Source organism: Homalodisca vitripennis, chromosome 6 (genome assembly GCF_021130785.1).
Source record: "Homalodisca vitripennis isolate AUS2020 chromosome 6, UT_GWSS_2.1, whole genome shotgun sequence".
In the NCBI taxonomy this organism is placed as follows: domain Eukaryota; kingdom Metazoa; phylum Arthropoda; class Insecta; order Hemiptera; family Cicadellidae; genus Homalodisca; species Homalodisca vitripennis.
Genome location: NC_060212.1, coordinates 116,312,305 through 116,339,644, shown reverse-complemented (window position 1 = coordinate 116,339,644; position 27,340 = coordinate 116,312,305). Strand labels below are relative to the sequence as shown.

At 33.3% G+C, this 27,340-nt stretch overlaps 1 protein-coding gene across 1 annotated transcript; it reads right to left on the bottom strand.

The window, feature by feature from the left end:
• Positions 1 to 5,574: 5,574 nt before the first annotated feature.
• Positions 5,575 to 23,559, bottom strand: LOC124364778 (mitochondrial import inner membrane translocase subunit Tim17-B-like). The gene is given in 3 exon segments (XM_046820519.1): positions 5,575 to 6,358; positions 6,360 to 6,587; positions 23,283 to 23,559. Coding segments are annotated over 2 exon segments (486 nt in total). The 5' UTR covers positions 6,537 to 6,587; positions 23,283 to 23,559; the 3' UTR covers positions 5,575 to 6,049.
• Positions 23,560 to 27,340: the final 3,781 nt, after the last annotated feature.

The window sequence follows — 27,340 nt, the reverse complement described above, 5'->3', positions numbered from 1 at the left end:
CTGTTCCACATTGGCTTAGATACAGACGGAAATTTAAATTTAGAATAGTTATAGATAGATTTTTGGGAAGTTTACCCGACAGGTGAGAGTAGTAAGAAAATAAAAATGATTGTAGTGAGGATAGTTTGAAAGAAGCCCGCCAGATCAGCTCGGCCTAATCGGAATAATTAAAGAAGACAAGATTTGGATCAAGCTGAACTCCCAGGTGCACGCGCACGAAAAAATATAGCACTTTAGAAGAGAGAAAATGGCTGTGCGTGTGCTTCGTGGACGCTCTGGCTTGGCACATGTGTTTGGGGGCATGAAAACCCCGCAACTTACGCACCCATTGTTATTATTTAGTATAATTTCAATCTCTCCAAGAAGGGGATTTTCTATTTATATATTTTTTACCAGCACAGCATAGTTTACTGTAGGGGCCAAGAAAAAGAACATTTAACACAACACGTCAACTGCCGCCTGGCATTCGCGCTGCGGCCGACACTTTGTCACGGTGTATAACTCTATATACCTCAAACGAACGTCGTTAAGGGTGCGCTCTACCACAGGCCACAAATCGCAGTACGATGTTTCAAAAATCCGCTTGGAGCGCTGGCAAAATCGGTTGTAGGGAGGGCAATGGGTAGTTGCTGTGGAAGGGATCGGAACTTATCGAGCGCCTCCGACATTTGCCGAGCGGGGGACCCGAGCCAGGTGCTCGACGTCCGACTCACACACGCGCTGGAGCGCACAGCTTCGTTTTTAACAGGGATGGGCTAGTAGGCCTTTCACTCTTCAGCCACTTTACCCACGCCACATGCGAATAAAGCAGACTATGCTTTATTCACATTAGTCTGCCCCTATATACTGACAGTAAATGGACACAAAGATACACATGAAAACTATCGCTAAACATATATAAAATATTGTAGTATAATTTAAGCAAAACATGATACGTAAAATATTATAGAAAAAATCAGACTGGGAGTGGTTTTCCTTCGAACATTACATAACACTTTCACTTTTATTACAGTACATGTTTTAGATTTGTTAAGACTGCGATGTACCACAGGCCAGAGATCACAGTATCGGGACTACCGAGCATCTCAGTTATTTTCCGAAAGAAAATGCGTTCGGTGGCGTACGGCTCGTAACAACGCACGTAGTGTGGAGATCGGGTAAATCAGTATGAAACTGTAACCGGTACTTTTCCTACCGTTACTCGTTGGTACAACATACTTTTATTATTATGCAATAAAACGTTTTAGTAAAATATATTTTATTTTTTTTTTAATTTAAATTCGGTCTACTGAAATATTTGAAAACGAACAGAAACGTAATCATTCCAGTGATATTGTCAAGACAGTCAGAGTGTCTACCGATCTGGAATATGTGGAAAAACTGGGCAAGGCATGAGTTGTTATGAAAACCATAGAAAATTTAAATAATTTTAATGTTATCAATAAAACTAACATAATTTTATTAATTCTTTGATACATAATGTAAACCCACACATTTTCTTCTAAATATAATCATTCTTTCATTGTTTTAGAATTATCAGATCACATAAGGTTTTTAAGACTAACTAACCACGCTACCAGCAACAGTATATTAAAAAATTACATATTTTATGAGCTCAGTTCATATATTTACGACTTAATACACACAGCTACATGTCACTCTCTGTGCGTCTGCCACATTAGAATGTAATTATAACTTTGTAACAACAATAAACTTTACAGAATTGAACAATAGTAACATAACAAAGTTCAGCAACAAAAAACAAAGTCACTACAAGACATTACAATAACAATCAAGCAAAATATCACAAGACCAACATGAGAGAAATTAAAGTTTTTACTTAGCAAATTGTATAGGATAAAAATTTACCTGAGTATATTACACTGAGTATATACAGGGTGAGTGGCTCTTGGTGTGACAAAATGTTTTGGGTTATAATGCAATGTAAATGTGATACAATGGTGGTTATAAAAAGTCTAACTCCAAAAATTAGGTCTAAAATGAATTATTTTCAGTAAAATAATTAAATAAATATTAAATGTAAACATACAAAATATATAATGGTAAATATTAATGTTGCATTGAAACTAATAACACATACGGACCTATCTGTCATATTTAATTGTGTAGTTTGTTTTTTAACAGGTACCACTAGTCTCCATGACTGTAAGGGATAATATAGGTATACATGTGAATTAAATGAATTACTATATCAGCTACTCTTGTCACGTCTATTGCATTATACTAACATAAAATTGTAGTTATAAAACATCTAGTCTGTCTCTCACAGGAAGCCCTCCAGGGTATCTTGGGTCAACTAGTTCTCGCAATATGCATTTGTAGTAAAAAGTTAAAAGTGGAATTTTAATTTAAAATGTTAAAATTTGTATTCCTTTATTTTGTAATGGGTAATAGCTGCTCATGTAATGAGATTTGTTTAACAATCAAATGAAGCAATCATACATTAAATCAAATAAAACCTATTATAGTTAGACTATAATATTGCACTAAACAAAATACCTCATAATGAGGTATGTCACTCATATTTTGAAAATATTGACATTAATCAATAAATTTATTGTTTCCCAGGAGGTAGAGGTAGTTGTTACACGTTACGAATTTATTGTTACGGAAAGAGTTCGCCAACACTATTTCGGTGATATGAAGATGTATATGAGAGCTTCCACACGACACGATCATTCATAGCATGGGCGCGCAACGGTGGCGCGTAAGTAGTGTTTCGTCCATGGCCGTTGGAAAGACCCGGCGCGGCGCGGTCCTTTTGACACCGCCGCCCGTGAGCTCAGTGGGGCCTGTGATCCTATCCTTTCACATTGATCGGATTACGAATAAATAAAAATATTGTAGTTCATACTTTATACATACTTGTTCATAATACATTATTATTTAAAAACAAAATATTGACTACAATTTTTCATTTGTGCAAGATAGGAACTTGATTATTAATGTATGAATAGATATTATAAATCAACAAATTGAAGGAACACCAACACTGAAAGGCCACACGTTATAACCTAGCGAAAGCGGGTGAGGGGAAATATCCAGCAGGTAGTGGTGGGAGAGTTTCCTACTAACAGTTTCCGGCTGTAGCCGCCACGCGCACCACCTAACAGAGCGTTGAATAGCGCTTGCAGACCTTTCATGTTTGCCTTATTGTACCTTAACTTCAGAACTTTTTAATAAACCGTTTGCAGTTTTACTCTTACTATATTCCAATCTACGAATATCTGTATTTTATTCTTTAATAAAAATTCACGTTTTTATTTTATGAAACGTTGAAAATACCCTTTTTTAAAAAACTTTCCACCTGATGTGCAGCTTAAGTTGAATCGAAATTGAAATTTCAAAAACTAATGCACGTATACAAATATTTAGTTACTTAAATGACATCAATATGTTTGTAATAGCTCAAAAAATGAGCCTACAATGAGGCAGATTCAAAACCCTTGCATCAGCGTTCACCAGAGTGGTAGAGCGCAGCCTTAATTAGTTTGCTTAGTCCTCGTTGGCTGCTCCAGGTTCACGTGCTAAATAGGCTTCTCCCTCAACTGCACTCTGATAGTCCCTAATGTAGGAAAGTTGTTTGCATAGCAAATGAATAAACGACTTTCCTACAATAGGGACTATCGTTGTACTGTAGGAAAGTTGTTTGTATAGCAAATGAATAAAATTGGACCTAGAATCACGGTGGTACCCCATATTTAATTTTTTACATAACGGTCTGTACAAGTTTTTGGAATTTTACTATCAAGGTGTGGTAATTTAATAGATAGCTTTCAATTTTCAAGATATGACGACAATCCATTCATACGATTTGCTCCTTAAGCTCAAACCATGCAACTACTAGAAGAGACTTAATTGAGTGAAATATAGAACGGAGTGCTTTGTTTAGACCAATAAAATATACACATTTTTTGTTTTTATATAATGAATTGATCACAGATTCAATAAATTCTACCGAGATAATTTTAGTCTTGGTAAAATATTATTCTCTACAAAAAGTAATAGTTATTAAATTGTTCACATACAGTAGTCCAATTATTAATAGATTTACCTTTTATTTTAATATTAACACTGTAGTCTTTTACAGTACTCTACTTCACTATTTATTATTTTTCATATAGTTGAAGATATATAGAATTTCTTTTTTATTACATTTTTTAAACTCATACATTTCCCCCTTTTATAGTTTGTTTGATTCTTGTAATTGTGTACTTATGAATTTATGTTTAGTTTCTCTAGCTGTTCAAGTTAAATCATTTATTTTTCTGAATGAAGATCTTTGGAGATCCAAGTCTCCATAGTATTAAATCTTGTATTTAATTTCATAGGAAAACATTAACAAATCACGGAAAACATATTGATATTTTATATGGGTCTGCCATTTATTTAAACATCAAATCATTGTTCTACTTATAATACTACGGAAAAATTAAACCATAGTGTAAATAAAAGGTTCTAGAAAACCATAATGCAACAGAAGGGTAGCTATGATTTCGTTGTAATGTTTTGACAGTAAATATATAATTGAGGGCCATGGTCTGGGACCGTAAAAATATCAATAGCACTCTCTGATGTTTCTTTGACCATGGTTGATAAATTTATCAGATATCTCATACCATTAGCTACTAAAATGTTATTTAAATCCCTATAAGTGTCACTTGGTCTGTAATATTAATATTTCCCATTACTACAATATTATTAAACTTACTTATTACAATTCTGATAATTTTACTTAATGTTATGATTGATTCTAACTCATTAGATTTTATTTGAAATGTGTAAAACCCTACTACTAATAATTTGAGTTTTTAATAGGTAGTATCTTTTAATTGAGCTTTAAATGCTTATATTATTGCACATATCTTGGAGAGTTGGGAGTCTATAAAAGTAGAGGAAATACTACGTTGTTTATTCACTTTGTTCCAATAAAATGTTATTACTTTGTAGCATGACTGTATACTTTATAGTATAGTCTGTGACTATATACTTCTTTGTATTCAATTCACCCATTGACCTTCCAATACCTCCAAGTGCTTATCAATCACTGTTGGAATATATGAAAAAGTAAAGTAAGAAGATATTTACAAAATAAATTCTGCCCAATTCAGCATTTTAAAATTATTTAACTGGAAGAATTCATAGTACTAGCAATTTTAAAAGATTAGTTATACCAATATATTTGACACAATATAATTTTTTTATTGAGCATACAATTTTCTAAAACAAACAATAGACGTTCTTTTACACCAAATTATATTTTAATTATAAGTTTTGTGGGTATGGAGGCACAAGTACACCAGGATTATAATTCAGGCTAAGGCTTATATAAGATTCAAGTAATGTACATTTTTTAAAGTACTTTTGAATAACAAAAATATTTCAACTTCACCTTGAAAGAAAACGTACCTATACCAAGAGGTTGAGAAAAAGATAAATATAATATTTCTACCTAACAATACTCATCAAATTGTGGTACTTCCTTAACTACTACATTTTGGGATAGACTGTACAGGATTCAAAAGGTGCCAAGTCAAATTCATAACACCAAAACATGGTCAACAACAGACAAATAAAGCTGCTTATTTATTACAAAAATCTCATTATCACAAAAATGTTACATTCAGCACAAAATAATCATATATTTATTTGTAAAGTGGAACATTATTTTGAACTTACTTATTAGTGTTTATTGGGCTATATTTGATTTATTGGCTTTTCTTATACTCTGGCTGAAAATAAATTTTTCTACAGATCTTTTCAAGATAAAAGATGAGTTCATATGCAACAGTGCACACCAGATATTTAACACCTAATGTCAGTTACCAATATAAGCTTGTGGGTGGAACATTGGTTGTCTGAGAGTTCACTTTAAATCTCACTGAATGTTTCACTTGTCTTAATAAAAATATCCCTACCTTAATTTTTTAAGGAATCAGATGTTTAGTTCATTAAATTATTCACCATACAAAAAACAAATTGTAATTCACAATAATCTACAAAATTTGTAGTTTTAAGCCAAAGCACTTCAGTTATAACTTGGAGAACCACTCAGCTGTGCCGGATCCTCAATTGTAGGTGGTGCAGGTTGGAACTGATCAGCTTGGATTCTTGTCATAAGTATTCCAATGCCTTCTATCAGAGCCAATAGTACACCTCCGATAACAGCACTGCCCACCATCGCTGGAACTCCATTCCTTGCTGCCAGAATTCCTCCAGTTGCTGCTCCACTGATAATCGAGTTCCATGGGTCTTCCTTTTTCCTGAGGTGAACCAAAGTGCAGTCAATAGTTGAGAATGTGCCTCCCCACACGGCAAAATTTCCAGCGATGATGGGTGCTCTTTGTGTTTATTGAGGCTATACTTCCTTGAAAACGTTTAGACATTCCACTGGGAGCATTTCTAAAACCTTTGATGGCCTGGAATAGCCCGCCTCCAATGAGGCCCATTGTAAAAGCTCCTCCACAGTCATCAACAATACGCCATGGGCATGGTTCTCTTGTGTATTCTTCCATATCTGTCTATTCTCACTCTCTCGTTTTGATCTGAATAGGAAGCTTCAATACCTGCAACAGGTTGAATATTATTAATTACTAATACACCTGAATAATTATTTATATACAAGTATAACCTTAACCAGTGATTGCTTGTTAACATTATTACTTGTCTGACATTTGATTATAAACAAATCTAAACTGAGATCATGAAGAAAACAAGATTTTTCCGGACATTTACCATCGTTCAGTGATACAAAAAATCAGTAACACTACGTTTTGAGACCTGCAATCTATTTCTTCTTCAGGTAATTAACTAACCTAACACATTATTACAAAGTAGGTTAAAATAAACAACTTATACCAGAGCGTTGTGACACGTGTAAGTCAGGAATCACAACCACCATGTTGTGTGTCAACTTCACTAACTCTAAAACATGCACTTAATAAAAAAAGTTTACACTCAAGCTTTAAGTTCAACCAGAAATTTATTTTAAAGACAGATATACGTAATAACTTAGTGCCTTCAAATAATGTTTGGCTATTTAATATACATAACTGTCTGGTAAATGCAGTTTATAATGTGCATGCACTTTGAAAACTCTTTGCAGTGCCGCCGCCTGGTGGCGAGTTAAATAGATGGGCTAGCATGCATATGAGACTCGTATAAACCTTCTTCATGGAAAAATACATATACAAAAAAATTTTCATAATGATCGGTCAAATAGTTTCTGAGCCTATCAATGTCATATATAAATAAACATCCTCCCATATATATATATATATAGATTACAATAAATATTAAATCTGTCTTTCGATTATATTATTATACAGGGATATAATTAAGTCTGTACCCCTGTATAGTAATTGCCTGTATCGTGTGTTATAGACTTCCATTAGTGAGATGGATTTTGACTAAAATCTTGCTTACTATATTGATTGATAAATATGACTACTACAAACAGTCATTAAAATTAAATGTTTTGAATAGTGTGTACACGTTCATATAAAATTATAATTCTTTATAAGTTATTTTTTAAAGAGGTGATATGTTTATTCCAAAAGTAATTATTCAATGGATATGGGAGTAAAATTTCCCAGTGGGGAGACTTTCTTTGTCACATAAACAATGTGGCTATCTCAGCATAAATAGCTATCTATATACAAGGTAAGAAAATTTGTTTTGGTGATTTGTTGCAGTTCAATTTTATCCAGTCTGATTTCTATGGAATCCAATTTAGAGAATGATTTAGCACTAAATTTCACAAAGAGTTTTAGTTCAATTTAATGACAAAATGTAGCAAAAAGAACTTGTGAATATTAGCTAAATTTGTTGTAAGTGATAATTCTATTTCATTCTTTGTTTTCCCATATACTTTAAAATTGCCCATTGCTTGCAAATAAACATAAACTGGTATCAGTGTTATTAGTAACCACCACTGGTAATCTGTTTATCTGATATATAAAATTCTTGTGTCACAATGTTAGTTACCTTACTCCTCCAAAACGATTTTTACCGAATTTTATATACATATTCAGTAGGTCTGAGAATGAGCTACTACATATCTATTTTTCATAACCAAAAGTGTTCAGGGTGGTCCACTAATTAAATTTAGAAGATCACAGTTTTCAAAGTGCCTGCATATTGAAAACTGCAAATACGATACAGTTACATTTGTTATATAGCCAAACACTATTTGAAGGTGCTAAGTTAAGATGTATATTTGTGTTTAAAATAAATTATCTATAGTTGAACTTAAAGCTTGAATTTTAGACCACTTTATAATAAAGTACATGTACGTGTACATTTTAAATTTTGTTGTTTTTTGCAGGACACCTCACCCTATAAAAAAATTTAAATCTTCTATATACATATATATTTCTATATATATCTTCTTTATATTTTTAAATATGAGCAGTAATTACCATCATTAAGTAATTTTAATTATTTATTAAACGTTACTTGAATTATTGTGTGTCTGTAAAATTAACTTGATTTTTTTATTCAACCATAAACTATTCAAAAAAACTGCGCTGAAATTTGACATGGAGATTCTTAACCCATTAAAGCCCAACGGGTCGTTTTCGACCCATTTAAATACGTGTAAACCATTTTGCAGTAAAGCATACTATTCCATCTGTGATGTTTTTATCTGAGAGTGTACTAGTCTATTGACCTTGAGAAAAGGTTTGGGGCCTCTTCCCCCACCCTTACTACTAATCGCAATCTGATACATTGAGAGTTGCACAATACATCATGTCTGCTCCACTTCATAGGTTAGTTTTATACATACAATGTCCTTTTAAAATATATCTAATAAGTGAATATTACTATCAATATATGTAGTAAACAAAATGTTTATTAGTGAGATTCACGAAACTTACTGACTTTTTACTATTACATGACAAACTATTAGTGGGTCGAAAACGACCCGTTGGGACCAAGCCCATAGCATAGGCCTAACCTCAAACCTAGCATTGAATCTTTTTTATGTATACACATTATACATAAAACAATATTAAAATTTATGTTATCAGCTTTTTCAACAGAAAATGTTTTATTTTATTTTTTACTTTTGGGTTAATTCATGATCGACAGTACGCTTACGCTAGCTGAGATCTTAGATGCCTTGGAAGACACTGCATCAGAATACACCGCAGGTGATATCTATATAAGTCTTCCCAACAATGATGACCCTCACAATGTCACAGATGAAGAATCTGGAGAGGAAGATTCTAATGACCCAGACCGAGTGTGCCGTTGTCAGCTCCAAGCCGAGGCAGACATTCGATTAGAAGGAATTGAAAACGATGAAGATACACCAGGTGATTTAGGTGATCAACGTGGTGATCTTAGTGACGCACGCGTTGAAGACAGAGGTAATAATTTACTAATAGCTACATATTCTAAAGCTATTGGAAAGAGGAAACCCGTTTCGAATGCCACACATGAAAGGTCTAAATTTGAAAAGGGGGGAGTAAGCCGGGAAAAGCCTGCACCCAATAAAAAGATGAACCCCGTTCGAAACTGGGAAAAAGGAGACTTAGAGTTCAGAAGAGAGGTACCCCTTCAGTGTGAGATATTCAGATATTCAGTGACAGAAAGAAAGAAAGTTTCCATTCCTCAGCCATATATTATTGCGCAATACAACAGGAATATGGGAGGTGTCGATCTAATGGACAATAATATATCAAATTTCAGAATAGGCGTTCGTGGAAAACGGTGGTATATCCCAATCGTTCTCTGGCTTTTTGATGTTGTGATGAGCAACTCTTGGTTTCTGGCTCGCTCTCTCAAGGAGTTACTTTGGACAGTCTCAGTTTCCCAAGAAGTGTGGTCCAGGCTTTACTTCAAAAATTTGGACGCGCTCCTAAGGCAACTGGCCCTACAAGAGCACTGAAGAGAGCTTCAAACCCACTCCGTAGTGACCATGGAGGTCATCTTATAGTGACAGGTCAAAGTAGAAGAAGGTGTGTTGTATGTAAAAATAAACTGTAAAATCGTGAAAACGATGTGAGGTCCCACTGCATGATACCTGTTTTACAGATTTCCACAAAAGATTAATCATTTGTGTAATTAACATGTCTTTCAAATGTGTTTGTAAATAAAGTTTCCACTATATACACTTTATTGTGTTTTACTAAGGCCTTACTCCCAACGGGTCGTTAACGACCCAAGTTAAAAAAAGTACCAAAATGTTTAAAATAAATATTATTTTTGTCATATTAGTGTAAATTAGATAAGGAATAATTGATTTTTTTATAGTGAATAAAGTATTTTGAGAAAAAAAAGTTTTGGGCTTTAATGGGTTAAGGTCCCTGGGATGAATATATGCATATTCTTATTTCTAAAATCCCTCCGAGCTACGCTCACTGGTCTTTGAAGTATCAACATAATCTCTCTTAAGTTCTGAAATATTAAGTAAAAGAGCATTTTTAATGTTATTAACTGTTCTGTGTAAACATTGTTTATTATTTTAAATTTGTTTACATGTATAGTGAGTGAAAATATTTTTAGCATAGTTTTAGATTTCAGCGATTAGGTAAGTACTTATCTATTTTACAAAATACCCCAAAACATAAGATGGTCAGAATTTGACACAGAAGACTCTTTGAAGCGGTCGGCAAGAACTATGCTAGATGAAAATTCGCTGGACTGTGCTTTTGAACTAATGTACTAATTCCAACCCTAAATGTTCTAAAATATTAACAATGTTTTTCAGTTAAAAAGCAAACAATCGTGTAGTGTCACTGTTAACGTACTTTTGGCTGTGCATTTTAATAAAATATTAAGTATTAGATCTAAAAGATAATGTTACTGCTAACAAAGTAAATTAATATACAGCCATAAATATAAATAAACTTTTAATGTATTTTCTTGATCATGGCAACAAGATAAACTAAACAATGGCGTCAGAAAAAAATTCACTCAAACCAGTAGTGGTCATACACGTGCAACACCTACTAAATTGCGTGCAAGGAGTGGGTAACTGCTAGAAGTGCAGATATACGAGACAATGTAGTCTGAAATTTACTTTACATTTAAACACTGTTATCAAACCTAAATTATTTGTCTTTAAACAAAAGTGGGGTTATCAGAGCTGTGTATGTATATATATTTTTTTGATCAGAAAAGAGGCAAAACAAGCAATGGAAAACACCAATTTATCAAATTAAATTACAATGACCATAAAAAAAACCATTTTTAATTCTTTTCTTGATCTTGTAAAGAATGGAAACTCAACATTAGTGTCGGAAATACAATTCACACTAACCAGAAGTCTGCATACAGGTTTTCACCATAGGTAGTAGATAAGCATCCATGAAGAAGTAATTCAACTATATGGGGCTACTATATGTGGCAAGCTCTTGAGTGGGCAAACCGTTCAATTTGTTTGTGTCAGCTAAAGATTGGCTAGCAAAAAATATTGTAGAATCCATTGTGTTAAGGGACTGATGTTATAATTACTAATATTATGATATGTATCACACATGACAATTATCTAGACAAAATAAATTATATTAAATGACAAAATATGAATGTTTAAGGTTTTGTAACTTTTATATTCTGTCATTGTTTACAGCACTCCATGCTTCTTCCACTCATACACCACATTCGCACTTACTAATAAGAATCTATATGGCAAAACAACGTTTGCCGGGTCAGCTAGTACTACATAAAAATATTAGTGGCCCCAAAAATGACCCTTGCAGAACACAATGCCAAAGATCTATTATTTTTTATTGATAAGGGAAAAGCTGATATTTATGGAGATAATACATTAAAAAAGTGTTCCATTAGGTAAGTATGACCTTAACCACAAGAGGTGTGACCCGTTAATACCCAACAGGGAAATTTTACCAAAAATTAACAATCCTAAGAACTTGTAATGCACAAAATTTCGACAGTCTGCAAAAAAAAACAAAATTTCCTTGGGAGACTCTCTACCACACAATCATGGTTCTTTATCAGTGAAAGTAATGGGCTGCATTGTGTCTTTTACATTATCAGTTGTAATCAAACTTCAGTAATTGTGAAAATCATAATGTTTTACTGTTATTAATTAAGTTATAACATAGGTTATTTATTTACAGCTATGTCTCTTAGTGTGTAAAGAATAACACTCAAATGATAGTGAGAACAGGTGAGGAGGTGATATCTCATCGAATAAAGAAGTTACAAATTTAATAGATGATACTTTTCCTGATATGAATTTTACCTCAAAATATAAAACACAAAAATATAGTTGTCCGCTTTTTAAGACACTGTTAGTGTTAAGTGTTCAAACTAGATGACCAATTACAATTAGTGGTGAACACGCCTTGTTACATGTTCTTCAAACACATAATGTAATTAATTACCAATTTTACATCGGCAACAAAATATGGAACATGATCTGATACAATACACAGAGTTTAAGACAAAAATCTGGTTCCAAACCATGCCAAATAGGCCTATAGATGGTTCAGGAATTGAATGAGGATAATAAATTTTGATCGACGGCTCAAATTTCACAAAATATTTAGGACTAGAATTTATCAAAACAAAACTCTTTGGACTGATAAATGATGGTGTTTACAGGCATAACTTTCCATGCTCAAACTACAGCATCCCGAACTGGGTACATGACACTCACAAAAAATCTGCAAAAAATAAACATAAACTTTATACAAATTTTGAGCAGCAATATCTGGTCGAATATGATGTAAAACAATATAAGCTGTTTTTAAAGATGTTTTTTTTCATCAAGAAAGAAATTTAATGACCAACTACATAGAAAAGTAGATTACTATTTACTAGTATTGGTGCACCATTATTTTCTTGATATTTTAACATATTTTATAATATTCTAATAACTAACAAGCCGTTTCCAATCTTTATTGTCACTCTATATATTACAACTAATTATTGCTAGATAACAGAATATAATCAATCAATAAGTAGTATAACTGAAAGTGAATTTATTTCAGTTTCAGAAGTTCATGACAATAGTGTACGGCAAATAAAAAAAAATTAAATTGGGACCATTTGAAAAACACCTTTTTGATTCCATGAAACACTACCTGCAATTACTGTTATTGAAAATTGATAGACAAGTATGGAAGATACCCATATAATGTTAAAACTATTGAGATTTGGTATTTTTAATTTCAACGGACTGCAATTTATTGTAATAACTCACAACGCTGAGGCAAAATCCAATATTCATGCTCCCATTCTTATCTATTAATTCAAATCAAATCATATATTGCCAATAATTAACATATATGGAAATAAGCAGTGAAGATTTTTCAGTTTTTCACTCATTTTGTCAATAACTATGTGAAGTTAGTTTAGGCTTAATTACATAATGACTTATTATATTAATTTAACACATTCACGACAACATGATCTTTTACAACCTCCGTCATGTGCCCGATGGGGTATGCATTGCTATGCATTTCTTTATTGTTTGCCCGTCTTGGTGGTTTGTTAAATGTGATCCCGTGCTTACATAAACACCTTAGACTATCGTGTACATTGGTCGCACAATTGCTTAATTTTTAAGATAAATTAAATTTTTAGGTACCACTTGGGGTACACGGAAAAAAAAAATGAAAAAAACGTATTGAAATAAATTTTTTTGTGCACAGATGCGAAACCTACATACATTTCTCATTATAGTTAATACGTTTAAGATAAAACAAATGATTTTTACCATTATTTTAGACAAGTTCGACGGCAAATAAAAAAATCTGGAAATAAACCGTTGTTGTGAATGTGTTAAAGAGTCATATTTACATCAGAATTAAAAACCTCTTGAATACTATAAAGAGATTTTTCTGTAACCAGAGTTAATTTATTTTTAAAATTATTGAGTGGAGTGAACTAAGGAGAATCGTGCACTTATTAAAGAATGACACACAATTATTTTTTGTGAGGAGCCAGTTTTTACTTATCTGCACTGTTGAATATCAAGTTTACATTTATTTCTCGTAGATTGGGAAACAATGTGTTGTCTGGTGAAAAACAGAGGTTGGTTAGTTGTAATAAATATTAAGATGTTATAAATATGAAGGTTAATGACAGACAGAATTTTTAGTTACATAACAAAGGTCAGCAGTGAGTAAAGGTTAAAAAAGTATTCTTTTTTTGGTCCTTAATTATCACTGTGAAGAAAAAAAGAATCCAATGCAAACGCTTGGAGCACTGCTAGACCACATATTGAACAGATGAATTAAACTCTTTATACACAACTTAATGCTTCCAGTTGTTTAGATAGAAAATTATCATTTTACACTTGTTTTATCAATGAAACACTGTACAATTTAACTCTTTCCAAAATAGAAGCAAAAGAAATAAATCAAATGCCTTATTCAAATCTAATAGTAAAAAGACTGCTGATTTTCTGTTTTCCAATGCATAAAAAATGTGATTTATTATTTCCATAACAGCAGATGTAGCTTATCTACCTTTTCGGAAACCAAACTGAGATTCTGAGGTAAGATTGTATTGATTAAAATGTGATGGAAGTTGGTCATGGATTGTTTAGTAACTCTAATACTTTTGAGAAGACTGAGAAAGTGGATACTGGACAATAATTCTGGGGCAGATACTTGTCACCCCTTCTATAAATTGGGATGGCCTTGGATATTTTCAAGGAGTCAAAAAAAGTAGGCAGTGTCAAAACATCTACTTAGGGCAAATGCCAGTGTCAACTTTATGTACTGAATTTTCTTTTTAACTATGGAATTCGACAACCAATAATAGTTCATAAGTTTTGGAATTAAGTGAATTTTAGACAACCTTGACAAATTGTTAGACATGATTACTTGCCAATGATAATATTATAGCAATATACAGGGTGATTCAAAACTAAACGGCAATCTCTCGGGAGCTTATTCTATAGCTAAAAAACAAGTAAAAAAAGTTCATATAACCATATGCCCGGAAACGCTTCGTTAGTGAGTTACGCCTAGCGAAAGATTTCGCCCGGATTTCAGAACCCTTGGTGAAGTCAGGCCGTATAAAAAATGGTAAAGGTAGTTACAAAGATACAAATACGATTGTTTTTTATGTTTTTATATCTGACAAATTTATTAAAATTCGTCCCAGAGCTGTAAATGCAATACTTTCAGAGATATCTTACGTAAAACACAAGAATTGGTGCAAAGAAATAACACATTTTTGTGTTTAACGTAAGATTACTTCCATAAAATGTTAAATAAAGGTCATTTTTTTCTTAAACAGATTTTTAGAACATTTAATTCTAAAAGATTCATGTGAATTACTTAGGAAAAAAAATTAATAATAGGTATTGAAATTTAGCTTTATTTAAAAATAAATACAGACGCACAAAAATGCATATTCTTATCTGCATAAATATTAACTAATGTTTAGGTTGTGAGTAACAGCTGATCATTTATTCAACACTTTTTATCGTCATATTTTCTTTGCAAAGGTTGGCAATATCAGCTGATCAACAATTAAGTTCATGAAGTAATATTTGAATAACCTTTATGGAGGTTTTTGTATTGTGGCCTGTGAAGATTGTATTTTGTGAGATCCTGTGATTATTTGGAAATATTTTATACAAGTGTATACAAGTGTATAAAATATTTTATTAAATATTTATTTTTTAAAATATTTTATTAAATATTTTTATAAAAGTGTATGTAATTATCTTAGTAAATAATGGCAGATAATGTAAATGGTATGTATTCGTTTGAAGAGTATACGGACATGATACTGATTTACGGCAAAGTTAACAAGAATGGTTTAGCTGCAGTTCAGGAATATCGTGATACTTTTCCACATCGAAGAACACCTGATCGCAAAACATTTGAAGCTGTGGAGAGACGACTTAGAGAAACTGGTAGCTTTAAACCGAAGCGAATAGATACTGGTCGTCAACGTAGTGCAAGGAACTATAATAATGAACAAGCAATAATAAATGCTGTAGAATTATCACCAACCACAAGCACCAGACGATTATCACGTCAGTTAAATATTTGCCAGTCAAGCGTATGGCGGACACTTCATGAAGCACAGTTGTACCCATTCCATATAACACGTGTGTTCAAGACTTATTACCGCAAGATCTTAATAAACGGAAGATGTTCTGCCGCTGGTTAAGAAGAAATTGTTTACGACATCAGTATTTTCTTCGGCGTATTCTCGTTACTGATGAATCCTGTTTTACTAGAAATGGAATTGTAAATTTTCGTAATACCCATACTTGGGCGTACGACAACCCACATGAAACTGCGACGAGGCATTTTCAACATACATTTTCAGTCATATGTATGGCTTGGTGTTCTGGGTGATAATTTGATTGGTCCATTTTTCCTCCCTAATCGACTTAATGGAGTAGCGTACTTAAATTTTTTAAGAACAACCTGCCTACCCTATTGGAAGATATTCCTGTTCAAAACAGAATAAATGCATGGTTTATGCACGACGGAGCACCTCCACATTTTTCTAATGATGTGAAAAACTATTTAAATGATACATACGGTAGACAATGGATTGGTCGAAATGGACCAGTAAAATGGCCACCACGTTCTCCTGACCTCACGCCAGCAGACTTTTTCTTATGGGGTTTGATGAAGTTAATTGTTTATTCAAAACGGATTAACACCATAGAGGAGTTACGTAATCGCATTACAGAGGCGGCAGAAACTATCAAGAATGCTCCAAACGTTATGAAAACGCGCTAGAAAAGAGCGGATTCGTCGTGCGGAAAAACGTGCATTGCTAACAACGGAGGACACTTTGAGCAACTATTTATAGGTGATTATTACAGTTTTATAAAGGTAAATACATTTTTATGTTAATGTTCAGTCTAGAATAAATGATCAGCTGTTTACTCACAACCTAAACATTAGTTAATATTTTATGCAGATAAGAATATGCGTTTTTGTGCGTCTGTTTTATTTTTAAATAAAGCTAAATTTCAATACCTATTATTAATTTTTTTCCTAAGTAATTCACATGAATCTTTTCAGAATTAAATGTTCTACAAATCTGTTTAAGAAAAAAATGACCTTTATTTAACATATATGGAAGTAATCTTACGTTAAACACAAAAATGTATTATTTCTTTGCATCAATTCTTGTGTTTTACGTAAGATATCTCTCTGAAAGTATTGCATTTACAGCTCTGGGACGAATTTTAATAAATTTGTCAGATATAAAAACATAAAAAAAACAATCGTATTTGTATCTTTGTAACTACCTTTACCATTTTTATACGGCCTGACTTCACCAAGGGTTCTGAAATCCGGGCGAAATCTTTCGCTAGGCGTAAACTCGCTAACGAAGCGTTTTCCGGGCATATGGTTATATGAACTTTTTTACTTGTTTTTAGCTATAGAATAAGCTCCCGAGAGATTGCCCGTTTAGTTTTGAATCACCCTGTAGAATGTTACATAAAAGATCACAAAATTAAGTATTAGTGAATATAATGTTATTCAGTAAGTGCACAAACCTACTCAACTTTGACTACATAGATTGGATTGGTTATATCTGCAAGACGCACATACAAATGAAATAAATAAACAGATCTAGACTGGCCAAGAAGTCATAGACAAATACTAACTCTTCAATTGTTATTTTGATGTTAACCCTTTGAGGACCAACCCAAAAGTTTACATTTTCTAAAATGTTCACATATATAGCATATGGTGCCAAAGCTGCACAATGTGATTTTTACTAGTTTTACAGACATTTAGGAAAAAAATCATAACTTAACTCTTATAAGAGATATTGTTGTGAAATATGTGTCAAAATGTTTAGAAATATGTATCCCACTTAAATAAAATAGAATTATTGGATATGCATGTTTTATAGGTGTTACTCTTAAAACATGTTCAAATCCCATATATAACCAAAAAAAGTGTTAAAATCATTTTCAATTTTTTTTACAGAAAAAACTGTAAACATTTTACCTATGGAAAACATGTTTTTTTATTTCCATATGTTATTTAGAACATGGACAAAAAAAATCATAATCCTATATTCATAAATAAAAGAAATATACAATATATTTACCAATAACAGCTCAAAATATAGCGAATTCTAAAACATGCAAGGAAGACATTAGTACATGGAACTGAAAACTACTTACATTGCATTCTAAGTCACTGCAGATCAGTATATGACATAGATGGTCTTAGTCCTAATAATAAAAAAAATATAGTTGGAATATTTACACTATGTACACAATATTCACTTGGAACTTATTTGCAGATATGTTTTCCAAAGCACACAGAATGGCAGCCCTCTTGACACGAACTGCATACCAATCTGGATTTTTTTCTTGATTTTGCATAATCTTGGCCCTTTTTTGTGCAGACCCAACAAGTCTTTACTTTGTTGTCAGGTAATCTTTCAAGGCCTCTCAGTCCCCTATCATCTCCACCACCACCACCAGGAGCAACTTGTTTTGCAGCAAACCATTCATCACTTATACTGTCAATAATGCTCACTATAAATTGATATCTTGACATTGGCTTTACTAGGCTGTTCAGAGAATTTTCCTTATATATAACATAAGCATTTAGAGTCATTCTTGCAAAAAAGTTGAAGGCAACCTTTTTCCAGTACTTTATGGTCCGCCTTTCATCCAAGTATGTGTACATCATGTCGAAATGATCTATACCACCCATGTAGTGGTTGTTGTCCTGAATTATTGATGGCTTTTTGTCTGTAGTTTCCCTTCACGTCTCTTAGTTGTGACTTCAACTTGTTTTATTTCTGGTTTAGATGATACTAAAATAACAGGGTGTTTTTGTGTTTTCTTTTGACGATATGACAAAATGACTGTATTTTCCTTTTTGAAGTAAACTGATTGTCCTGGTTCTATTTTATCTTTTATTTCAGTAGGTAGACCCTTCCTATTTTTACGAATGGTTCCAGTCAAGAAGGTACTTTTGGAATATAACATCTACATCAGGGGTAGACTCGAGAAAAAATTGTCACAGAAAACATGGTATCCTTTGTAAAAGTAATTACAGGCTACCAGAAGCTTTGAAACTACTGAATAGGCTAATCCATTTTGCTTTATCTCATCTTTATCCTCTTGTGACCTTGCACCTTTAGAACAAAAAAAAGCTAAGGCAATATTTAGAAATAGCATCACACAAAACCCACATTTTTATGCCCCAGCGGTGGTGGTGTTTATTTGGCAAATATTGTATCAACGATGTCTGGTTTTTGGTGCCGATAAGGCTTTCGTCAATAGAAAGTTGCTTGTGCCCACAATAATAATAATAATAATGAAAGAGCCTATTACAGAGGTCCTGTAAGGGTTGAAATTTTTGAGCACCATCATAACCAGGTTCAGTACTTTTTGGTACTTTACTGTTATCTACCATGTGAAAAAATGAGAGGATTGACTCAAACCGTGACCGTGGAAACATTTTACCAAACCAAGGTGTTATTAGAGAGCCTGTTTTAGACCAGTATGACTTGATTGTTGGTTTTCGCACTAAACCCATATTTAGTATAACAGCAATAAAAGATTTGATTTCTGTTAGTGTCACTAGGGACCAAGATTTCAATCTACTGTGTGGTGAAATGTTATTCCCTCTTGCTCTTATACTTTGTGTTGCATACCTGTTAGTTTCAGTAACAAACATGGACAATAGGGAGGTAGTAAAAAATAGCTCAAAGTATTTGATTGGTTTTGTGGTGCTGGGATCAAAAATTGCAATGCCTTGGACCAGGCTGTTCAAGATACGAAAAGTTGTGAACAAAAGGTGTGGCATTGCCATCATTCTCACTGACTTTTTCCAAAATATCTGGGTTTTGGCCACTATTGTCATTTTCACCTGAACTATTTATTACAGATTCTGGACCTACATCATCATCAGATTCATCGCTAAATACAGCTCTCTGCCTAGGTGTAGGTAAAGGTACCGGCATAGATCTAGGTTGTTGTTTAGGCCGCTTTGGTTGTCGAGGCACATCATAGTAATCACTGTCGCTATCTGAGTCAAATACAGGACTAGGCCTTCCTTGATTTGAAAATACCCTTGATGTTAATGCCTGATTCGGATCAAACGTTGGGTCATCATCTGAGTCATCATCAAATAGGTTAGTTGATTCGTCTGAATCAAGCTCTGCGTCCAGCTCACGATCAAGTTCACTTGTTCTCAAGTTATCGTAATCCATTGTGATAAAAAAGAACTAAATAGTTTCACAAAATCATACGTAAATAAATATAAATAACACAACACTTGAATGCAAATTTAGTACACGTGCAGCACGAACACAAAGCCGACTAGCAAATGATGTAAACAAACAGCAAAGTCACGTCGCGTCGTTTCGTCGGTCCGCTATCCACTAGCGCTGTGAAGCGGAACGACGAACCAAGCAGCAGTCAGCTGATAGCGTTATTATAAAAGCTTTGTAGTTTATTTTAATTATGTTTTCAATTGAGTTAAACATATTTTTACATAAGGTATGAAGTCAACTTTAAAAGGAAATAAGAATCTCAGCTGTGGTTACAATATTTTATTTCAAAGTATCATAAAAACTTTGACGTCCAGAAATCGACCGCCTGTTCATTTAGCACAAGTTCCTAACGTCCAAAAATTGCAGGCTTGGTCCTCAAAGGGTTAAAGTAAGAGGCCACTGCTGTACAAGATGTTTGCTTTTTCAACTTAAATTTTGATGATTCTTCATGATGAAAGGGAAATGAGATTTAATATTGAGTGGTTTTTAGAAACAAAATCACTACAGGCTGGGTTAGCATTCTTGTGAAATGGAAAAAAAACTAGCCAGTTTAATTTGTAAACACTTAATCAGGATAAATTAATCAATGCTTTGGTGAAGGATGATTTCACTTCATTTATTAAAATATAGTAAACAAACTAAAGTGGATTTACTAAAAAGTTTCATTACCTAAACACCCATCACAAGGCGGGGTACCATGATGATGACACACGTTATTAAACATATTTTTAATATCATTATGAGTTAAAATAATGAAGTGTATGTATTAAAATAAAAGTGTGGAATAAATAAATAACTTGGGTAGAGTACAATAAACAGACCCGGTTTTTATATTGGATTGTATTAATAATCATCGATACTTAATATTCGTATATTGAATACGAGTCTATCTATCATATCAACATAATATAATATAATTCATATAATATTATGGTACTTTGGGATTATACCGACCACACTAGTATGAAGAACACAAAAATAGAAATTTATAGAAACAAACATGATAGAACGAAAAAACAACTCTTCAATTACAAAATTACAAACTTACAAGCATTTCCAGGTATTGTGATCGTTATTGTTGTCGCTGTTATCTTATCTTTCTCGAGAATCCTGATTACGGCAGACCGCGCGGCATCACGTGATTTGCACGGTACATAATTGCCTTTCCATTACAATTCAATTTATATTTCTGATTAGCCCCTCTAGAATTTGATATTTTACTGATAGGTACTATCTCGAGGGATGTTTTTCTTTCGTCGACATCAGCGCGGGGCAGTGCTGCCAAAGCCCGCGCTGATGGCCGGAGGCACTCGCATTTTGGGTGGCGGAATGTGATCAAGAATAAAAACAAGTTTTTGTGTTTTTTTAATAAAGAGTTTAGTTTGGTAAATGTTTGTTTTTGTTGAATTTTTTGTGTTTGGAGAAATGTAGAGGTAAAACACGGAAGTACAACAAAGCGATGCACCAGCTGAACGGGCGGCGAGACTCTGCAATCACGTTATCTACTAGACGCTCGACTTTGACCTCTGTCTGAGGATGGGGGAGGGGTTTGCGATAAAACAATTCCTGTTTTATATTGACGAAATATTGTTCTACGCTAATCTAGTAATCAGTAGAAACGAAATGTGAAATAACGATTCATGTCTGGGTGTGGTCGGTATAATCCCAAAGTACCAATATTATTCATACTAAAAAACATATTTAAAATTAATATAATACAAATAGTGACAATCTCGTAAATAATACAGGAGCTATTACGATATCAAACGAGCAACTAGAACTGGAAATATGAAAAAAGTCATAAATAATAACGAAATGATAACAATAAAACAAACACGTATTTTCTTCTTAGGAGCAATGATTAACCACTTTCTAGAAGTTATTGACTTCTTAATCAATAACTTCCTTCCTGTAAACAGCAAGGAAAAAGAGCATCCTCTCTAGAAAATTATACTTCTCTTTTATGTACAAATACAGATGATCTGCAAGCAGGTCGGCTGACATGCTACTTTTTAAACTCCGTTTCACGGTCCTCCATGAGCTTTTGACTGCCTGTTATTGTCATAAAAGATAATACGTTTATTATATGGAGAAGTATTTATACACTTTAACTATCGTTCAAGATCAGTATCAGTTGGTTATATCAATAGTTATAATTAAGTGATATCATTTGCCAATATTGATACAAAAACCGGGTTCGCGTATCGTACTCTACTCAATAACTTTCAAAACTAATTGTAACGGCATTAAGAGTTAACGTGCTGTGTGGCAGTTATGGAGTAATGGACACCATAGTTATCCAAAAGGCAGTGAAGGTTACTACACGGGACGATTCTGATCACAGAACAACTCAGAGAAGCTAATGGGCGCAGATAACGCTGAAAATCATAGATAATACGAAGCAAAATGGTTAGAATTCGTTAACCACCTTGAAATTATGACTAGCAACTCTAGTTGTTGCTTCAATGATATTGTTCTTATCAACTGAGAGTGTAAACAGTGCTACATGTAAGTCTTAATTATAAAAGTTGTGGATAAACAACTGTATAAACATAAAAACTCACAATTCTTATAAAAGGGGGGGTTGTGGTATAGCCGACCCCTGGAATGAATCTGAATTAAGTTGTATGTACAGTATTTGCTATTAAGCACAGGAACAGACCTATGAAATTTTAACAACAATGGATCATGGGAAATGGACTAATCATTAGAGGATAGGATTCACTGTTAATTAACCTAATGAAGTGTTTACACATTATGAAGCAAAAGTACTACAATGTTAAAAACTACTATAGTTGGAGACATATAATTGCAAGCTAGGCCATTTGGCTTTATTATTTATTAATAATATAAAGAGATCTTAATAAAAAATTTTAGGCTTAAGGGTATGAAACAGCAGTATATTAACCAAAACCCAGGCATGCAAAATCTCATACTAAAGGATATGACTATTCAGTTCTCTAGTCTTTCAGATTATGGATTACATAGTTATGATTGCCATATTTTAATTAGAAGTAGACTACCATTTAACTTGTAGCATTGCTCACCTTTGATTAATATATTAGTTTTTACACATTCTATTTTTGTGTCTTTTCACTTTTGATTTTTATTCCAACAAATATAAAATATCCCAGGAAAATTATAATCACAATGAACAATAATAATACCCTGCTTAGCACTCCGATGAGAATTTAAGTTATATTAAATAAAAAAAAAAAAAAACAAGAATAAAGATGTAGTATTCAATCAAGAAGACTTATACGCAATTTTTATGATTGTGATGTTTATTATTTACATATTACAGTACAGTCCCAAAAACTAAATGTTGGAATAAAAAGTTGTTATAGATTATATCTTTGTTTACAACTTTCTCAGCTTAAAAACATGACCATGTCCATGACAGTCTTCTTATATTTTATATATTTTTATACTTTTCTTTAATTGTCACGAACATACACACCGCCATGAAGTTAGAATCGTACAAAGTTTTATTTCTGTATATTAACAGGTTGCATTTCATTTTCATATTTATATGGATATCAATCAATAATAGACAATAATCAAAAACAGATTAGCTACTATAATATGATTGACTAGTTGTACTCTAAATCTTGGTTCATATAAAAATATTATGTTGTTATTATTGTGTATTATTATGCACATCAGAATGTGCATGGTATTGTGCCTAAATTAACTCATGTCGAGGTTATGGTAGATTTGCTCTCACCCCAGATTTTATGTTTCTCAGAACATTTTTTAAGAGAGTCTGAGATGGATGTTTTCGTATTGTCTGGGTTTAGAGTCATGTCCAGTTACTGTCGATCCACAAAAGGACGAGGCGGTGTGTGCATCTTGGTTCACGAGGATTTAAAGCAATGTCGTGCTGTTGAAGTTTCAAGATTTTGCATGGAGGGCTCTTGCGAACTCGCCTGTATTACAATGAGTTAAATGGTTCCCAGTTCATTCATGTCTCTGTTTATAGACCTCCACTTCCTGATCTTGGTAATATTGAAGCTTTTTTTACTTTGTTAACTGATTGTCTTGAATCTCTCTTGAAGCCTAGCTATAAAGTTGTCATAACGGTGGTTTTAATATCGATATGTCAACTAAAAACGAAGCCGCTAAACGACTGTCCTACCTTATCTCTTCATTTGGACTTTGAGATACAATGAAGTCACATACCAGGGAGTTTAATGGGTCTGTGTCTCTAATTGATAACATCTTTACGAACATCTGCCCTCGTGAACTCAAGTGGTCATAACTGCAGTATCTGATCACCATGTTCAGGTTGGAGATGTAAAAGTTAGTATTTCTTCCACCAAAAACATACCTAAATTCAAACTCACACGTCATATCACAACAAATAATATCCATATGTTAAAAAATCTATTATATAAGGAAATGTGGGCTGATATTCTTTGTGCAGAAGATGTTGATTCCAAGTTCTCACTCTTCCTCTCTACTTTGTCTTATTATATGGATATCATTGCTCCTGTAAAGAGGACAAAATATCAGAGGATTAAGTCTTTTACAAAGATAGTTCTCGATGGGGACTTGCTTGTGCTCCAGAAGAATGTCCTTGCTATGTATTCTCTGACTAAACACCTTGGATCTGACCATCCCTTGCGTAAGTCTTACCGAGGTTTTTCGCACCAGTATTCACTCTGTCAAATCAGGATTGGTATTGAAACACATCACAAAGACAACGAACAAAAACAGGGCCGTTTGGGACATCATGTCTAACAAAAAAGGTAAGTCTTTTACTAATTACTCCATAACGAATGAATGTGGTTCCTTGATAGTCGATCCACTTGAAATATCTTGTCAGTTTAATGCCTTTTTGTCTGGAATAGGTGATCGTCTTGGAGGAAGCTGTTTAAATGGAACTGATCCTCAAGGAATATGCCACACGATGCAGACAGTTGCACCATCGTTGTTTCTGAGGCCAACAGACGTTCAGGAAGTAATCTCAGTAATAAGATCTTTGAGACCTAGCCACTCAGTAGGAGCTGATGGTATCTCTTCTAGTCTTCATAAGGACATTGCTAAGCAGTTGGCTTTGCCATTGGCAGACATAGCAAACGCTTCCTTCGAAAGTGGTGTTTTTCCAAGTGTTCTAAAACGAGCTGTAGTTAAACCATTACTAAAAAAGGAAGTCCAAGTGACATGGAAAACTACAGGCCTATATCCATATTGCCAACATTTTCCAAGGTCTTAGAAAAGCTGTATCTCATTCGTTTACTGTCTTTTTTATCCCAGAACAACGTCCTTTTTGAAAAACAATTTGGCTTTAGACAGGGCTTCTCAACACTTGATGCCGTGTTGTTTGACTTCATCAATCATGTTTCTGTTGCTCTGGACGAACGTCAGCATTCGTTTGGTATTTTCTTAGATCTCTGCAAGGCGTTCGATGTTGTTAATCATGGGCTCTTGTTGTGTAAACTTCATAACCTTGGAATAAGGGGAAGTGCATTCGACTGGGTCTCTTTATATTTGATAGGCCGCAGCCAAGTGGTTGAGATTCCCTTCATTGACGATTCTGGTTGCTTGAGTCACAGATTATCCTCAATAGAAACAGTTAAATCAGGCGTACCCCAGGGCTCCGTTCTTGGCCCGGTCTTGTTTCAATTATTTATTAATGACATTTCTTCTAGTGTAAGTGGAGGAAATTTGTATCTATTTGCAGACGATACTTCTATCAATATGTCTCACAAAATCAGAGAAAACCTTGAGTATGACATGTTTGTACAGGGTAGTTGTATGCTCCAATGGCTTGATAATAACAGACTTACCGTTAACACTGCGAAGGCAAAATTTCTTAATTTTAAAATTGGAGTTCCTATGATTCGTGCCAGCGGAAGTTCGTCCATCATTATAGGCGACTCTGAAATCAATTCGTCTGAACATATAAACTTCTTGGGCTTGGTCTTGGACTCTAATCTTAACTTTCATGTTCATATAGATAGGGTATGTAGCAAACTGAATTTTCTTATCACGTAAATTGTCCAGTTTTGCCAATAGAGACATACTTTTGGCTGGCTATTGTGGATGTATTTACCCCCACTTGGCGTATGGACTTCCAGTTTGGGGCTCTGAAAATGCCAGGACACAGTATATATTTCGATTGCAGAAGAAATGTCTGAGAATTGTATTGGGGCTAGCAACCAACCAGTCCGTTCTAATCAAATACTTACATTTTTGAGCATATACATCCTTGAAACTTTAACATTCCTAAAGAAAAACATTCATATTTTTTCCTCCGATTTCTCTGGACCTTACAATTTAAGAAAATCATTCCGTTTGCCAATGCCAAAGCACCGAACTTCATTTTTTTAAATCAGTTGCACTATGCATCAATTAAATTATTTAACCATCTCCCCTTGGAATTGAGATCTGAAGCAGTAGTATGTAAGTTTAGAATAAAACTAAAGTGTTTCTTACTTGATAAGGAATTCTACTCTATGAGTTATTATTTTATGTTCAAAACCATTTAAGGCGTTAGGAATTTACGCTTATTTTGGCTGTTTATTGTACTTATACTGACAATTGTCATGCAATGTTTTATATTGTTAATTGACAAATAAACACTTTGATTTGATTTGATATGTATTTTGTTATTAGGTCTAATTTTGTAATTTAATTTATTGTTATTAAAGTTGCCTTATGTTAATGATTTTACAGTACATAGTATTATTTTGTTATATTTAAAACTATGTGCTATAATGTAGTATTAGTATTTATTGTTATATCATTGTATCTGCATGTTAATCAGCCATTCTCCTCTTCTAATTAAATGTAAAAAGGTATATTGCTGTGTACAAATAAACAATATATAAAATAACAGGAATAGCCAACGTAAACCGTACATGTATATATTTACGTTGGCTATTCCTGTTATTTTATGTATTGTCTATTATTGATTAATATCCATGTAATTCATGTATAACATTGTAGTGTGTGTGCCATACGGACAGTTAAAGATTATGTTAAAAACGTAATACTCGCCATGACTGCCTCATTCAACATTCAACAAAACAACATTGGCTGGTCAACGTGACACTCAATTTGAAATAAAGCTTGAGGATTGCTGTATAATCTATTAGTG